The 18,285-nt window shown below is 46.6% G+C and overlaps 1 protein-coding gene across 1 annotated transcript in view; it reads left to right on the top strand.

The window, feature by feature from the left end:
- LOC134148697 (dual specificity testis-specific protein kinase 2-like) overlaps window positions 1-13,492 on the top strand; it is a 37,614-nt gene extending 24,122 nt beyond the window's left edge. The window contains exons 3-9 of the mRNA XM_062591111.1: window positions 1,612-1,733; window positions 1,868-1,916; window positions 3,061-3,210; window positions 5,664-5,837; window positions 6,449-6,532; window positions 7,933-8,019; window positions 9,657-13,492. Of these exons, the coding sequence (XP_062447095.1) occupies window positions 1,612-1,733; window positions 1,868-1,916; window positions 3,061-3,210; window positions 5,664-5,837; window positions 6,449-6,532; window positions 7,933-8,019; window positions 9,657-9,758 (768 nt within the window). The 3' untranslated portion in view covers window positions 9,759-13,492. The remainder of the gene's footprint in view (window positions 1-1,611; window positions 1,734-1,867; window positions 1,917-3,060; window positions 3,211-5,663; window positions 5,838-6,448; window positions 6,533-7,932; window positions 8,020-9,656) is intronic.
- Window positions 13,493-18,285: the final 4,793 nt, after the last annotated feature.

The following is an 18,285-nucleotide window of genomic DNA, read 5'->3' as shown; positions in this document are numbered from 1 at the left end:
TAGCTCCTTTTAAAGCATTTCAGAGCTTCCAGATTACTGTTGCTTGTTGTATTCCATCCTGGGCATAAGGGCACACAGTCTTCAGGCAAAGACGCCTGATAGCATCTTTTATAGTTATAGCTGTACTGTTATGGTTAGTAATCAGTTCCATCTGATTAATGACTCATACTCTGTGGTTATGAAGTCCCATTAGGTGATATTGTCAGAGCCCTGGCTTCTTTACGACCCATGTGAATACAGAAGCAAGGTTTTTCCAGTGATAAGCATCAGCTATTGGGTTGCATTCCTTCGGGAAGGAAGCAGCAGTTCATGTGGTTCCCAAGACAATTTGTTTTGTGACCCTGATTAAAATGAGCCTTTCTGTTTTTCCAGCACAGCTGAGTCTTACATGCAGCTCTTTGTTCTCCTCAGCTATCCTGGTAACCTTATCCATAAGTGGCCTGCATGGAGAGCAATGAGTGCAGGCTTTGGGCTGCGGAGCACTACTCTTAAGCCAACTCAAGTTGTGTTTAAACTATTTTGATCTTAAAATAAATAGCAAAAAAGAAAAAAAAAGTAAGTTAAACATATGGCTGGATTCTTTGTCAGCCCTGAGAGAGTTGTCAGGACATCAGTTTAGGCTATACCTAGTACCCACCAGTATGTGGCTCTCTGTAAAGCAGATTTTAACTGAGAATGGAAATACTAAAGGTATCATGGTGCCCCATGATGTGGTCTGGAAACTGCTGTTTGGATATTCAACCAAAAGGTCATGTGTGACAGTGCAGGGACCCTGGATGGTCCTGTTGGGAGGTGAGTGTCAAGAGATACTTGTGTGTCCAGTGGCCCACATCAAATTCCCACATTCAGTGTTGTCAAGTCCTGATACCTCCATTGTGAACACCAGATTTCCTCCTTGAAATGCTTGCTTCAGTCTGTTACATGTTTTAGGGTAGAGGAGCAGCTTTTTATTTTCTTTGGCTTATTATATATGTGCCAGAGGGAAGTCCTAGGAACAGTGGAGTTTCAGGTTAACATATGGCTGGGAAGGCTAGACTTGGAGCTTCCATATTAGGGTCTGGGGGAGAAACAAGCTGGTGCTACACTTCCTTCATTGTATTTGTGCAGCAGAGCCTGGGTGCAGGGGGCAACTGGTCATGGGAAGGGGCCCTGGAGACGGCAAGGAAAAGGGTGGTGTCTAGTAGCCTTGTGCAGTGATAAGATGCAGGCAGGAAGGGGTCAGGAGGGTTGGGAAGAAGGGACGGAGACAGAAAGACAGACTGTGGTTGGGAAGGAACATTGAATGGAGGGCATCAGAGGGGAGAAGAGCATCTCTGCAGTACTGCAGTTTAGATAGAGGAACTCCTCTGGCCAAAGTTACACCCAAATTTTGGCTGGGAATGAGGATTGTGATATGCTGGGACAGGAGGAGCCTGGCTGCTTGTATGTAGGCATGACTGCAGTGGGGCTTAAGTGGGAGGGATAGTACCTTGCAGTTATGCAAATGACTGCAAAGCCCATGGCAACAAGGAAACGTGATCTGGGCCTTTGGCTGGAAAGGGATGCCATTGCCCAGAGAGGCTGGCAGACCCCTGGGAGCTAAGAGGTCTCCTAATCTAACCTTGGCTTCAGGTGACCCAGGCTGCCACTTGCAAGGTGATGGTGGTGAAAATCTACAAGAATGACGTGGACCAGGAGGTGATTGTGCGTGAGATCAGCCTGCTGCAGAAGCTGTCCCACCCCAATATCGTCAGGTGGGCATACCCCTGTCCCTGAGTGGTGGGGACTGGTAAGGGCTCAAGTATAGGTCAGTGTCTCTAAGGCAGTACTATGATAAGGGCTTGTTACCCTAATGGCTTGTTTTTTCTGGTGTGTCCTTCTGCCTTAGGTACCTTGGAATATGCGTGAAGGATGACAAGCTGTACCCCATTCTGGAGGTAAAGATTTCTGCTTGTAACTGTGCAGCGGGCAGGCAAAGACCCTTTAGTTTTTCGGCAGAGAGGATGGCAGATAACCTGTAATGCACATCTGGGCACCTCTCACACCTTGGCCTGTAAATGACTCTGGGCTAGCAAGATTTCTTGGTACTTACAGAGGCTTTTGATCTTTCCACCTCCATAGCTTCTTACAGAGGGAGTAGGGCACAGTCACTGCAGGGCCAAGAGATTCAGAAATAATAACCAAGAGGTGTCCAGGATGCCCCAATGCCACCAGAAGGGCAGAGTGAGCCAGCCAGGAGATATTAGAGGAGCCAGGAGGTGGAAGGGATAGAGTAGAAAACAAAGCAGATGCAGGCTGACAGGACTTCTAAGGTGGCTCTGGCATGGTGCTGTGGCCTAACATAAAAGCCTAAGCTGGTGCTGGAGAAACCTTGCCTTGTTCTCTATACTGTTAGTGGTCTGCAGCTCTTGAAAGAATCACTGCAAGTTTTTTTTGCCTCTGCTTTGCTGCCTGTAAGTGAGGACTGTGGTAGTGAGCCCTGTGGCATAGAACTCTAGGACATAGTGAGAAGTGCTATAAGAGAGTAGGTTTCAGCATACCATTGAGGGACAGAGCAGACTGCTGCTAAATGAATAAGACTGAGAATGGGAGCAGATGACCACTGGATGTGAAGAATACCTGAAGATAACAGAGCAATATGTTAATATGTAACACATCTGATAGCAATGTGCAGAGGCGAAGCACTCCGTGGCACTGCCAGGCTCCAGACAGACACCCAGGAAGGGGCTGCAGCGATTGCCTGCAAGTTGTGAGAGAACAGCAGAGCACACATCTTGCTGCAGGTGCAGAAAGTTGTTTGCTAAGGGGTTAATTTGCTGTTGCATTGCCGTACAGGCTTATGCTCATGCAGTGGGGCAGGGCCCAAAGAGCTGCTGTGACTCATCATGTCTGGAGGCATACTTGTACTACTACATGGAGCATAGGGATGCCCTGATCTTATTTAGGGTGCCTGTGTTCCAGGGCACTTCAAACCTCCATCTCAAAAGAGGGATTCTCAAGTCTGGTGAGTGACTAACATCTAGGCTTCAGAATTGCCTGTGCCCAGCTACAGAGCCTCCCATTTTTTCTCTCTGTTCACAGTATGTGAATGGGGGATGCCTGGAGGAACTTCTGGCCAGCAAAGACATCACTTTGACCTGGAGGGAGAAAGTGGACTTAGCTTCTGACATCACCAGAGGCATGATCTACCTGCACTCCAAGAACATCTACCACCGAGATCTTAACTCCAAGGTAGACAGATGGAAGGGGATTGCTGAAGGCAGACTGAGTAGAGGGACCAGTGGCCTTAGTTCTTGCGCTGGTCCTCTGCTCCATCTTAGCTTGGCAGGGAAGCTTGATGAAACCTTTAATTCCAGTGCATTCATCACTTGCTAAACACGAAACCCAGACAGAGATAAAAATATATTCTTCCTAGCGTGGTTGCTGTCAGAAAAGGAACTAAATGGAAACATGTGCAGGATTGCAGTTTTTTTCTGCTTATGATTACAAGAGAAGCTCTGCCCAACCTATGTTTTTCTTTTCCTGCTCATAGCAAGGAGGAAGCTGTTGTTAATAAGAAGAAAGTAAGAAGGTTACAGGGTTACAGGCTCTCTGAGTAAGTGTTGTGCGGGATGATGCTCTGTCTGCATTCAGAGCAACACTGGAGCTCTGGAGATGTGCCTCTCCTCCTTCACATGGTGAGAGGTTGCACTTCCTATACCCTTATGGTTCAGTCCCCAATTATAGGTTAGTGACCTGCTCAGTAGTTTCACACTCTGTCAGCATGCAACCAGTGAAGACTGGTGTCTGAAGACAGGCCAGTAGCTTTGGGTGTAATGCAAAGGCACATCATGTTTTTGGTGGCTTGACCATCTGTCTGGAAGGTCTGCCTTGTGCCTCAACCTGGGCATGTGGTACTTGGATAGAAGCAAGAATAGTGCTGAGAATTTACCACTCTCAGGTATGTCTGTAGGGACAGCCTTTGCTGCTGCCGTTCCTCTCCCACTGATGTGGAAGTAGGAACATGGTGGAGCAGTGCTTTGTTGTCGATTACTCTTGGGCAAAACCTACCCAAACTTCAGGTGAGTCCGCAGTGTGTCCACAATATCAGAGAGAGAGAGATACATTAGTGTATGTGAGTTTCGGGGTTGGCCACCAGCCTGGACCATATCAGAGTCATCTGAACCCACAGGCTGGCCTGATCATTTATGGAAACTGAAGCTTGCAAGTCCTTGCAGTTGATGCCATGCAAGTAGTGGTGTATCTCTTACAGGCTCTTTCTGTCAGTGCTCTGTGAGCTTTTTAAAGGAAACTTGAAATATTGATGAAGCATTGGTGAAACCAATCAAACCTTACAGTCTTGAGAGACGTCAGCACAGAAAGCAAACTTACCTTTTTAATCTCAGAGCTGTCTGCTTGGACCAGTTACTATCTATGAAATCGTGAACACCAAGGGAAGGACTAGGTAACAGCCTGGTTCATTTTGACCACAGGTTTCTTGGCCAGTATGCTCTGAAGTCATCTGAGAAGTAATTTCCTATTTGGTAATGACTGATGAACTCAGGAGCTTTCCAGATCTGCTTGTGGAAAGTTAATGAGTGTCTGAGGTCAGTGCTTGTTCATTCTGTCTCACTGCAGTGCTTGAGCCCTGGGAGAGTTTTGTCCTTCCCCAGGAATCCTGGGCTTTCCTGCAGTGATGGTTTCTAAAGATACGAGAGGGACAAGTGTATGCATTCACTTGAAATCTGGTGTTAGTGAGAGCCATCTGGAGAGGTCTTTGTTGCTTGTGTTAGCTCTCTCAGAGCAGATGAGGAGGAGGAAATCCTGGAGAACTGAACAGGCTGAAACCACTAGGATTTTCAAGAAATCTTGAGAGAATTCTACAGAAATTGTACCAAAAGGACAACAACCAGCATATGACTGAAGAGAAAATCAACTTTATAGGTGGTTTGGTTGAAACCGATTTGTCTGAAGACAGTACAACCTGATCTGTAATGAACCTATTCTCTTTTTGAGTTTGTACTATGGTACAAAAGCCTACCTGATAGTCTAGCTTTTGCTTTGTACTCTGCAGGACTATGCAGGGCACTGCAAAACAGTGCCAAGGGCCTAGGAAGGTCACAGCCAGCATATAAGGAACATACAGTCCTGGTCAGTAAGAAAGGTTGTGGATGTAATCCTGCACACCTTTGGCTGAGCAGTAAGTAAAGCTGAAGCACAGACTTCTAGGTCTTTTTCAGATAAAAAGATGTGGATAATCATGTCCCAGCCAAGCAACTTTGCAAATTTCAGTGCAGGTTTCTCAGGACTAAGGGCCAGTGCTGAGCCCTGAGCTTGTATCATCAGGCAGTTGGACATGCTGTGGTGGTGAGTGGGCAGAGGTCTCCACATAATGAGGGCTCCTGCCAGAGCCCACACATGGAATGGACAGTGAACCAAAAGTCTTCTATGGACACAAGCTGAGGAGCAGTTCATTCAACAGACTTTTTTTTTAGGCATCAAATCTCTCCAGGTGTGATCAGTCCAGGTCTAGCATCTGCTCCATGCTCATCAGTGTGTGCTGCCAGGATGATGATGGTCTCTGGCAAAGAGAGAGCCTGTAACAATGAGGTGGGGCTGAGCACTTGCGAGGTGCCATATGGTAGAATTGCCAGGTTCTTACTTGCCTGGGCATTTCATGCTATGTCCTCATGGACTGCTTTCAGAACTGCCTCATTCGAGTGACCCCACGGGGCCGTGAAGCCTTGGTGACTGACTTCGGGCTGGCCAGGGAGGTGGTGGAGTTGCCCATGAAGGATGTGGAGAGGAAGTTATCTCTGGTGGGCTCAGCTTTCTGGATGGCTCCTGAAATGCTGAGAGGAGAGCCTTATGACCGGAAGGTATGCTACTGCTTCCCAGCTCCTTGATCATCCTCAGAGCTCCTGAATGAGCATGGGGAATGCCTCCTCTGCTTGTTGGTGATGTGTCCCAACAGCAGGAAAGCCCTTCCCTCTGTCCCTGGGAAACTTTGTCCTTGTACCTGGACCTTTGCTCAATAATGTTCTGTTTAGACTTGAAAGTTGCTTATGCGGCCTCGCTAAGTTAAACTCTTAGAAGAGTGTGTTCTTGTTTTGGACAAAGTCAGCGAAGTATTTCCAAGAAAAATGATTGAGGAGTTACAACCCAATTAAACTATTGTGGACTATTCATGTGGGGTGTCAGGCTACGGTAGACGTGCCAGCTGTTGAACCTATTGAACAAGGGCATGGGACCACATTTCCCAAAGAAAAGACTGGGACCCAAGTGAGGTTGTGGAGTTTCTGGATGTGTTCAGGAACCTACCAGAAGTTCAGCTGCAGAAGATGGGTTTGCCACTTCTATTTCCAAAAGACCTTTGATGGGTTTTTGCATAGTTAATGGAAGGATCATGTCATAGGTACTCCCCTTTCTGATGCTTTACTTCTGTGCATACCAAATCCCACCTCTCTCTCTCTATCCAATCCTCCTACAGGTGGACGTGTTCTCCTTCGGCATTGTCCTTTGTGAAATTCTGGGCAGGATACCAGCTGACCCTGAAGTGCTTCCTAGGACTCAGGTAAGGAATTCTGGAGCCAAATTTAACAGTCATTCTCCATTGCACCAGAGAGATCTGGACAGTATGGGCTTGAATCCAGGACAGTCAAGTGACGTAATGCTGCATGTGTATTTGTGTACATAGATACACAGGTATGCATGGTCTGATTTCTCTCTAGAGGGTTTTTTTGATGAGATAATCGTAGTCAATTTTTTTAGTTGACGAGAGTGATCATGTATAGTTTCAGTGCTTTTGTTAGATCAACCATCTGAGATAAAATATTTTTGTTAAGCAAACTGATACAAAATACTTTATTTGGCACTGATGTTTCAGCTTTTACATTGAAGTGGCAGGTTAACTACAACTTTGAAATGAGCTGTGTTGGAGTTAATAGGTAGTTCATGTGGAAACAGTGGACTTCCCTAGAAAACATGGCCTTTTTTATTTCAACATTTGCAACATTTCTCTCCCACAAAGGGTTATGCTCCTTTATTTTTGTCCTGAGCAGGAGTGAAATGTCCAGCAGAAAAATCAAATTGTTTCTTTCCAAACAATCTTGTAGGAACAAAGCAGAGAATTTGCAGTGACCAGAGATTATTCTATGTTTCTATCAACTAAACGGGAACTAACGCTCCATCTGTGTGTTCACAAGATGAAGGAGAATTATATATGAGGGACTCTGAAGCCTCAAGGAGTGAAGCTGTAGTTAGGAAACAACTTGCCCAATCCTGTGAATTCTCAGTTCTTGCTGGAAGACCAGATTATCTTCAGTTCATGATCTTGGCGTTAACTGCTCAGCACCTGACCTAGTGCTGGTTCCTCTACCGGCAGTTTTCCATCTCTGTGACCCTTGTTGCTTTACCATCTGAGTTTTTCCTGGAGGGCACATAACTGCCCAGTGGGGAGAGCACAGAGCAAGCAGAATGGCACTGCAACTTCTCCCACTTCTGCTAATGACTTACCATCTGTGCACTCATGGTAGGGCTAATGTTCTCCCAGGTACATTTGCATAGCCATCAGTGACAGAGAAAGAGCCATCAGTGGCTGTGATAGAGAACCTAAATGCTTTAATACATGAGATTTTATGTGCTTTGATACTTTGAGAACGGCAAAAAGTTTTCAAGAAGTTTATAGCTGAGTCTCCTCTACCTTTTCATTGCTTCTCACAGTAAATACTCTTTTTACTAGTGGTTTTGAGTAGAAAGATGGCATTTGCAGCTAAGAGGAGGATAAAACCCAGGAAAGGTCTATTTCAATATGCAGATGAAGTGTGGGAAATATTATGAACAACAGAGAGGTTTGGGACTTCACCAGCCTACTTTCCTTTTCCTGTGGAAGCTCCAGCCCTGATCTCGTGTAGCTGTGACCAGTTCCTCTCTGCCAGATTAGTTACTGACCCATGCTCTCTCCATTTCCCACAGGATTATGGCTTGGATGTCGCTGCCTTCCAAGGGATGATAAGCGAATGTCCCAAGCGGGTGATGGACCTTGCTGCTTGCTGCTGTCGAGTAACATTCTTGCTAGTTTTTTTCCTCTGGGTTTATTGGGTTTGTATCACACTTTATGATAGAGCCTAGAATTCTTGTGACCTGCCTATGAACCTATTCTTCAGTGACTGCACACCAGGCTCTGCCACCCAAGCTGTGAAATGACAAGACATTCTTGGAGCAGTAGTATGCTTTTATCCATCATGTAGTTTAGCCCCTAGGAGAAGGTGTTGAGTTTGTGTATTATGGCAAAGCAGAAAATCAGAATGTGAGACAACTGGGCAATGTGGCCCTAGATTTTGGATCAGCTCCTGACGTTTCCCCTTTGCATCATTAAAAGCAGGCCAAAATGTTCCAAACTGCTACATATCAGCCCCAGGGGAGGAGTTTGAGCTGGTGAGTGGTGTCCAGTTCCTACAAGGTCAGGTTACAGGCAGAGGTGACAGCTGACCCTCTCTGGAGGATGCCAGCTTGCTGTTACTAGCCTTGCTGATACTATCAGAGCATGTTTCTCCAACCTTTCTTGTTTTGACATAGAAGGTAATAGTGAAAGCTGGAGACCCTTGCCATGCTGCCTGAAGCCTCAAGGGGAAAAGCAGAAAGCAAGCAAAGATTCAAGTTAATCTCTTAAATGAAAAGAAAAACAAAGGCTGTTACTCTGCCAGAAAGTGGAGAAGCTGGGTGATTATAATGCAGCTAATTGCTAGGTGCTTGCAGCAGCAAATGGATGTGGATTCTAGCACTGGTCCTAAGGACATGTGAATAACTTACACTAAATCAGAGGAGTGGTTCACATCAGGAACTGACTTAGATTTATATATATTCAGCTTGTATCTGAAAAGCAGTTTTCTAACACAAGTTGATCTAATAACTGGCTTCTGCCAGAAATGGCCCTCAGGTCTGTTCTTTTCTGCACTTGCATAGTGTACAGGCTCAGGGAGCTTTTTGGCTCGTGTAGTTCCTCATACTGCGTCCCTGTGGGTCAAGCAGATAGCATGCCCCTTAGCAGCCTTAACCCATGCAGAAGGAGTTGGTGGTGTCTCCTACAAGATATGAGATCTGGTCTGTAGTGTAAGAGATGGAGGGGGATCTGGAGTTCTCTAGTTCAAGAGGAAAAGGGGTGAACCACCTCTCTGGGGACTCCAGCATTCCCTGATAGAACTGGCAGAGCTGGGGCATCACAGCCCACAGAGAATGAGCTATATCTGGGAAACAAGACAATGAGACCCTGAATATTGTGAAAAGGCTGGGGGAACAAGGCATCTCCCTTCTGATTCCACCCTCAAGTCTTTCCCTTCTCCATAACCTCTGGCCCTATATGTTTCAAACAGGCTTTGGGATTGACATTTCCCACTCCTTGTTGTGGATACTGGGAAGCAAGCTTGGCCTGGTATGTTGGGCTGTTTTTCAGCAACTCACTACAGGCTGCCTTTCCTTGCACCAGCCCACAACATGGGATCTGTTGTACAGCTGCTTATTTGCAGCAGCCCAGGCCTTGACACTCATGCAGTGATGCCAGAAGACCCACTGCTGGAGATGTGGCCTCCAGGCCTACATTGATGCCGGATGAGTACTACTGTCCAGCCTTGATGGACCCAGGAGACCCGCTGCGTGACAACCACCTCCTGTCCTCTTCAACTTCTCATGTTTTCTTCCAGGTAGATGCATTTAAGAGGCCGTCCTTCTCTGAAATCCTGGATGAGTTGGAAGATGTTGCAGAGAACCTGGAGCCTAGGAAGGACAATCAGCTTTCGGGCTGACCTGGCTGGCTCCTGTGAGGCATGATGGAGTATCACAAAAACTGTAAATTAACTGTCTGAGGGATCAGGAGTGAAGAAGGAAAGTGGGGAAAGGGAGAACAAAGTGATGCACTGGTATTTATTTAATCATAGTTTCTAAGTTGTTGTATGGAAAACATGGTTAAAAATGGAGAAGGGACTTACCAAGAGTACATTTTTCCTAGCTAAGGTTTTTAACAGATGTAATTTGGAACTGAACAGCTTTGCTTGTAAAAAAAACAAATGATCTTGGAGGGCTGGCCGGGGACCTAATTCCCTCAGGATGCTTTCCAAATTTCCAAAAGAAATGTAGATTCTCTCCTACTTTCCCTCCCCACCTGGTCCCAGGGCCTTCCTCTTCTCTTGCTCCTCCAGCCTTGGAGAATAGCCTCTCTGGAGACTGGGAATCAGTGCAGTGTGAAGGAGAGGGGCTTTGGGGTACTCAGTGAGCCCTCAAAGTTGTCTTATAGTTCAAAGCCTTAAAACACCTGTCCAGTAACCTTGTAGGGACAGATCTGTTCTTGCAGTGTTTCTAGTCACGTGGCCTTCGGGATTAGGGTCTCCTGGCACTGCATGCAGAGTATGCCCAAGTGCTGAGGTGCCAGGCAAGCATGTGGAGGTCCTGCAGGCTGTTCATGGGACGCTAGCCTGGGACAGGTTGAGGGGTGGGAGGATGTGCCTTATCAAGATACAAACTAACAAACTAATATTTCTTCTCAGAAAAGCTTTGTCAGATGTGTGTCATGTAAGAGCCATGTCCCAGCTCAATGGCAGTCTAGATTTCTTCCCACTGTCCTTACCCAGGACTCAAAGATGGAGTGATCTGCCTCCTCCCTCATCATCCTGTTGCAAATGCACAGTGACAAGTACAGCAATGACAGCTTGTAAGGCCAAAACAGGGGAGATCTGGGTCCACTGTGAGCTGGGACTTTGTTTTGTTGCCATGTTTCCTCCTGTGGGCTGGAGGAGGGTGCCAGGGCTGCAGATCCAAACTCGAAGTGGAAAAAATTGTGGCTAGAAATGCTCTTGCATTGCAAATTAAGAGAAAGAAGTGAACAATCAATTCCCAGCCCCTAGATCAGCTGCCTGCTAGGCCATGGTTCTGAAAAACTGATGTTCTACTAGGTCCATTTTTTTGTGGGTGTAAGTAGGTGTAATGTCTAGACAGCAGTGGAGCTGTGGCTCTGCTCTTATAGACTGTAAGTTCTTGGAGCGAGGATCTTTCATCCATCCAAAAAGTGCTTGTACAGTGTTTAGCCCGGTGGAGCCTTCAACTGAGGGTCTTGCTGCTGTATGGTGGTAGACCTACATGGAGGCCTCCTCTCATGCTCTTGAAGCCCGATGTAGTGTCCTATGGATCCCAGTGTCTCTGTGCCATGGTGCCTATGTAGGAAACTGTCGGTAGTGTGCTGGGACAGAGGCATTGTAGAAGAACATTATGCAGCTTTACCAGGGACCAAAAGGAAATGGGAGCTGACATGAAATGCAGTGTGTGGCACAAGGATCATCAGCTCAGCCACAAGTCTGGAGATCATCTGTTGCTCCTCATTCCTCAGAGCTGTCATAAAGCTTTTGTTGTGTGCTGATGTTTGAGTACAAGAAACCTTCTGCTCAAGAGCAAAAGTTCCCAGAAAATATCTTCATTCCAGCTGGATTCCTGTACTGCTAGCTGAGAGGAGCAAAGCATCAAGGAGCAGGAGAGTGAAAATAAGGAAAATTTTCAGCCTGGAAAAGGGAGAATGGCCTCTTTTTGACTTGTGCCAGTTTGGTGGCTTCAGACCAGTGGAGTGAAATGGAGTACAACAACAGTGAAAACAGCACTGATATACATGTTTATCTTCAGTTAGAACCAGCCATGACCTTGCATATTTGATTATCAGAAGTTGAACTGACAGAGCTAACTACAACCTCCCAAGATGCCCCAGGCTCCTTTGCGCTGAGTGAGAAGAAACTTTTCTTGCACAGTGGTATAGGCTCAAGAATGAGGAACTCAATGATATGTCCTAACACCTGAAACATTAAGGTAGGAAACCTTTCCCAAAGGACACTGAAGACAGAGGATTGCTGTCCAGCTTGTGTCAGACCCTGGCTAGGTGAAGTGCCTTCACATAGCCTTTCTCCAGCTTTCTCTATGCTGCCTAGTCTCCTTGGCTGAAGTCTACTCTTCCTCTGCTCCTCCTGCACAAGAATGGTGTAAAGGAAGACAGACGACTTACAGCCTATTGTGGGGTGAAGGTATCTTGTTTTGGGAGGCTCTTCTGTAGTGATCCTTCACTGCCAGCTGCCCCCTCTCCAGGACCACGAAGACTTGGTGCTGGTGTTGGTGTGTGCCCTACCACAGATTGGGCTGACCCTTCCTCCAGCAGTGCCTCTGGTTCTGGTCCTGTGGAGTAACAACTGTGGGACTGAAGCACAGTAGAAATGGCGTGTAGTGTTGTGGATAGTTCAGTGAGGCTTTAGTATGAAAGAGATTCTTTCAATTTTATTTGTCTGCCCAGGTGTAAGAGGCCTGCTCCCAGATTAAACAGGTCTGTGGGAATATTATTCTTTGCACAGTGTACAAGGGTATTTGTCAACATGCCCTGATCTGAGATGGGATAGCTGGTCCTGCAGAGCTGGCCAGACAGAGACTGATGCCAATCAAGGCCATAAATGATGCTTTCACTGGAACTAGTAGTTATATCAGTACTTTTGACTAAAGAGGACATGGGTCTGTATGCTGTCTTGCCATTCCTCATAAGATTAACGTGTTGGTGACTCCCTGATATGGAGTTGACCCCAACCACCAGCACTGTCCCCAGCTTTCTTGGTCATGATTTGAGAGTTAGCATGAGCCAGGAAACATTCCCAGTGGCCTTCCCCAGTGGGATGTACAGGCTGTCCTGAAGGGAGAGAGAGGTTGGTGGTTTGGACACAGCTAGGCTAGACCATGTAGCCCCAGGGCCAGACAACAGGCCTTGTTCAGTCTCCCGGGGTCAATGTGGCTGGTACAACTAGGTCTATATTACACCTGTTGCTCCAGGCGTCCATGGGAGCAGTCACAAAGGCTGGACTCAGGGCTGTGTTTCTTTGAGTTTCCCCTGTGTTCCATCTGCTCCCATAGTGGGAGAACACATGTCAGATTTCACATGACAGGAAAACCCTAGGTCCTTAAAAGAAGGACCTTTGGTATCCACTAAAAGAATATTTGGGATTGAAACTATCTGCAAGCACCATGTGGACTAGCAGAGCCAATACTGGGAGCTCACAGAGAATAGAGAAAGTTTGGGAATTTGGCTGGTGAATCTAGAGGAGCAAGGGTTTCTACTCCACCATTCAGAGTTGGAGGAAGAGATGAGCCCAGGTAACCAACTGAGATCCCTTTTAGCTGTGAGCCCTCACTCTGGGACTGCTCTCCATAGGAAGCAGGGCCAAGTTTCCCCACAGCAGTCTGGCACAAAGTTCAGGTCAGCAGCTGACTTTCGTATTTCAGTGTCCTGGCTCTGAATTGAAGCAACCATGATAGTGGATGGAGATTCTGGGTGACACAGCAGGCTCAACTTCACCGGATCTGAGCAGGAGCTTCCTCCTCTCCCACTCTCTCCTCTGTTGACTGTTCTGCTCCGCAGATGCCATGCTGTGCCCCATGGGCCCATAAATTTCCATGTCCTGCAATATATCTTTGTTAGTTTTTTTAAATACCATTTGGGAATAAAGTTTAGTGGTTCTTTCCCGTATCAATCCTGGGCTGCTGTGTGTGTTTCATCATCCTGGTTCTGCTGAGTGGTACCACTGAAATTTGTGTGTTTTTAAGCAGAGTCACCAAAGACATCTGAGCGACCATCTTCATGCTCTATTTCAATGTAATCAACATTATAAACCTTTAGTTAAGGGACATTTACAGAACAGTATTAACTGTGAGATAGTGATATTCTGAGTCTGTTGCCCCACTATGACCTTGGTTTGAGGTGAGGTCAGTCGACTTCTTAAATCACATCCTTCACTTCAGTTAGGCTGGCACAGGATAACAGCAGCAATGCAAACATAGCATAGAGGAACTTCAATTCACATATTTTATCTAAGCAGCCCATGGTAATCCCTCAGGACCCAGCCACAGTGAAATGATTTCCCTTCCCCAGCTGCAGTTTGTTTGATGCTCTCTGACTCATATGTGGCATTAATTGCTCTTCAGATGCAGGTTCTTCACAAGAACACCTCAGAAAATTGGAGGAACCTGTGCTCATTTTGCCAGAAGGTTACAGACCACTGGGTCTGCTGCATCCAAATGCAAATCATATGGAGGTGCTGAACACGTGTTTTTTTTTCTTTTTTTTATTTTTTTCTTTAGCCCTTCACATGAGAAGTCATTTGTGTTGTGAGGAAAGATACTTTTCCTTTCTAAGTCCAGTTTCTGGAAAAGAATTTGCATTGAATTATAGCTGTGAAACCTTTGGGTATTTGCACATGGCAGAACTACTGAGTTCCTCCCTGGAAAGAGTCTCCAGAGAGCCCTCAGAGGCAGGGACTTACAGTCTTCCCATTGAGGGATTTGACCTGCTGTGTCTTCCCAATATGGTGTTTGCATAAGCAGGGTGCACCAGAGGCAGAAGCATGGCTTGTAAGTATATTGCACAGTGCTGTATTTGCACTTTCCACGGTGTGATAATTTGGGCATTCACAGAGTCTTTGGATCAGAGATGAACAGCAGAAAATGTAGGCAGTGTGTGAAACAGCCTTGCTGTTGGACACTCCTGGCCTGCTCAAACAGCCCTCAGGGGATGCTAAATGGGGACAGACAGTTGGGTTTCCAGCTGCTTTTGTTCTATTGTGGCTGCTTGTCAGAGGTGGCATGTAGCATCACATGCCCTAAGAGGGTGTAGCCCACCCCTACTTCCCTGAGTGCTGCCTCTAGTGCTGAGGAACAAGTTGGCACCCCAGCCCCTGGGGTCCTTCCCACCTTGGTGCTTTATTAGGGTGCACCCTGAAAAAAAAGCAGTCCTAAGTCCCCCCCTCGAGGTCTCAAGCATGGCTGCACAGTGCTCAAAACACAAGGGCATGCAGTAGAAAGGTGGAGTGGTGTCTGTGGGGAGAGTGCAGCTGGTTTGAAGGGCAAAGGTTTGAAGAGTGGACTTGGAGGCTAGTTTGTTCCTGGGGCACATAGAGAGCCCTGGCAGTGGCAGGTAGGCAGGCCAAAGCTGGGAGATCAGCCTTCCTGAAGAAGTGAAGGATGGTACCCAAATAAGTGTATCTCTATAGGTATAGGAGCTGTCCATCTGCCACAGAAAGGAGCAAGTGGTCTCAGCTGATGGTCTTTGCTGCCTGGAGCAGATCCTCTACTTGGAGGGTCTGCTTCTGAAGGATAATGCTTCACCATTATGATGGCTTAGGTGCAAATTAAATTGGCTGGAGAGAAAACCCACCAGTGTTCCACCACATACTGCCCAGAGAAAACCAAAGCAAGGTGACATAGCCAAGCTTGACCAAGCAGGGAGCATGCAGGGAGAAGGCCATACTCTGACTGAGACAGATGGCTGTCCTGTCTGGTTTGATTCAAGATGCAAAATAGATAGGGCCTGGAGCCAGCAGGGTTCCAGTGCCAACAGGCCAGTAAGGCAGGAAGAGAATCTCTGCATTTCTGCCAAGGCCACTGCAGAAGACCACATCCTAGGAGTACAAGGCTGGGGGTGGGGGCACATTCCTTTGGGATAGGCTTTTCTTTGTACTTTAAATGACCAAGGTGCGCCTGGTGATAGGAGAAGCACAGCAGGCCAAGGCCATCCAAAGCAAATGACGGAGAGGGCTCATCCTCCCTCTGGAAGAAGCATGGAGCAGGCTGTGATGATGGGAACTATCTCTTTACAGTGCCTATGGCAGGTCAGTGTTCTCTCTACCAGAACTGGCTGCTGTGATGAACCCTATGACCTTTCAGATAACCTCGCTCCACACATGTGCTGGGCTGGAGGACTGGATCTTGCTTCACTGTGCTAACACAAGCAATCAGTGGATGTTTCCCACCTGGATTAGTTCTCCATGGTAGCATCCTGTTGCCTGAATGATGGAGCCAAAACAGGAGAAGATGATGGTAGGCTAGGAATGCACATAAGGACACACAAGAAGGAGGGCTGCGACGCTGATGCCAAAAAACCCAAAAGCGATCTGGCAAGGCAGCTCTCATCTGCTGTTTTGTCTTTGTGCCAAAGTGACATAGCACATGAACATCTAAACTACTGTGACTAAATGACTTCTGACCCCTGGACCAAGTTGTATGTGGGGAGTGATGGCTACTACTCAACAATCTGTTGGATCAAGGCACTATCCAGTCTAGAGTGATGCTTTTAGCACACCTGCCCTGGATCTGTCAGTACCCAGCCTAGAGGGTTTCTGCAGCAAATACTTCAAATTTGGGCCACCAGAGGTATTTAATGATCTTCTACATCCTTGAACACTGAGTCTTGCAGCCACTGACAAAAGGACAAATAGATGAGGAGGGAGAGCATGATATGTTGCAGTGCCAGTTGGAAAAGCCTGACTACTCTGGATGTTGCCTGTTACAGACAGATTAGGGGTGATGGCCCTAATGTGCATAGACCTTATCTGACACTGGAAAGGACATAGCAAATGAACCCAATGAGCACAGAGGGATAAAACTAACAGTAGATGCTTGATCATATTTGATTCCTTGGGTTTTGTGTTTGTGTGGTGTGAAGAGCTCATCTGATCTCACTGGAGTCAGTGCAAGTTCTCTCTGTGCCTGCTGCAGATGGGTGTATGTGATGGACCATCAGGATCGGGGCACTCCCTTCCTCTGTGCCTGTATCAGTACAGGGAGCCTTCACTTGCCTTGCAGTGGCTATGACTTGTGCTGACAGGGATGCAGTGCCATCTCATGGCTCACTGCAACAGCTCATGGGATGCAAGAGAATTTAACTCTCCAGCCATATCTAAACCACTTCACTTATGGCTGATAATGGCTTGTCATATCCTCCCAAAATACCTGAATATTTCCTCTGTGGAGCTAAGCTGAGATCTGGGAATACTGATCAGATGGGCTTGGTTGGACGTTTCTTGGTGTGTTCTTAATTCCTCTAACAAGAGTGTCCTTCAGGGACTAAATTTAAATGCTAAAACTTTCTGTATATTAAGACGGGAAGGTAGAGGGGAGAAGAGAAAAGGTAGTTAGTGCTTTCAGATGGGTTAATACAAGGAGTGTGAACACTAGCTCTGACTAATGTCTCAGTGGAGGATCCTGTGGTTCAGCAGACCTGTTTGTAGAAGTACTTTTGGCTTCTCTGTGAGGCAGATCTTGGTGGCTTATCTGGTCAGACAGAACCAGATGCTGTGGGAGTGGGCTCCTGCTGTGGACATGTGAATCTGATTGCAGTAGGAGAAAAACTAAGGTGAACCCCTGAAAATAGAGAAGTGAAAGTAGGAAATGCAGTGCATGCTTCTCTGCTCCAAGATGCACTTTCTCATGTACCTAAAAAGGAGAAGTGAGCACAGACAGTACCTAGTGAATGAGGATGTACAAAACCTGGGCTTTATTTCTCTGCACACTGTTGACCTGCTGTTTTGTGCTGAGGTCTATCTTTCTTTTTTCCCATGCACATGGTTTGTATTCAGTGTTGTGGGATGGGGCTGCCCTGCTACATGTCCATGCATTAACCATGTGATTGCAGTAGGCTCTCCTCCCCTACATAAGCTGTCAGGGAGGAATCCAGGAGCAAGAAATTCTCTTTTAACCAGTTCTATTCATAGCTAAATAATACATCAAACAAGTTGTTAATGAACCTCCATCCATCAGTGGAAAGCCCATCCTCAGATACTACTTTAAGTGAGGTGAAATGAAAGATAATGCCATCTATTGGCCATTCACATGTTGTCTACTTGTGTGAGGCTTGACTCAGGACTATCATAATGGTCTCAGTACCATACATGTCACCAGACAGACTGTCTTCTATCCAGCCCTTGATCCACAGAGGATAAAGAATGTGATCTAGCAAAAAATGCCAAGGATGAGTGATTGAAGCTGGGCCTTGCTGCTGCTGTGTTGCTGGTGGGAAGGGCTGGGCAGTATTACTGTGCTTCCAGGACTTGAAGTCCTGAAGTAAAAGTCATGGGAACCAATGGTAAGGGGTGAAGGATAGGAGTAGTGTCGATAGCCTTGTGATGGAAGTTCAGTTAATTCCAGGGTGATCTCTTCAGTGGCTCTGTTGTGGCCTGCAGGAAGGAGAGAATTCAGAGCCTTTCAGGCGGCTCTTTGGTCCAACAGAAAAAGGCTGCAAGAAAACTGGTGTCTTCACATATATAGATTAGAGATAAAAGTACCAGTATTTACCAGCAAGGATAATACCATTTGAGAGTTTTGTTGAGATGCAGTAGCCTCACCATCACTTGGTCTTCAAATCCAGGTAATGCACTTTTCAAGAAAATATGCCCAAGCTCAGTCAGCATCTGTAAGCATGCTGGAGATTTTCCATGGTGAGGGTCTGGGGGTTACAGCAGCTCAAAGCAGTACCATCGTCTTGTCTTG

Source organism: Rhea pennata, chromosome 18 (genome assembly GCF_028389875.1).
Source record: "Rhea pennata isolate bPtePen1 chromosome 18, bPtePen1.pri, whole genome shotgun sequence".
Taxonomy (NCBI): domain Eukaryota; kingdom Metazoa; phylum Chordata; class Aves; order Rheiformes; family Rheidae; genus Rhea; species Rhea pennata.
The sequence above is the reverse complement of the archived record's forward strand: the minus strand, read 5'-3'. Positions and strand labels throughout refer to the sequence as shown.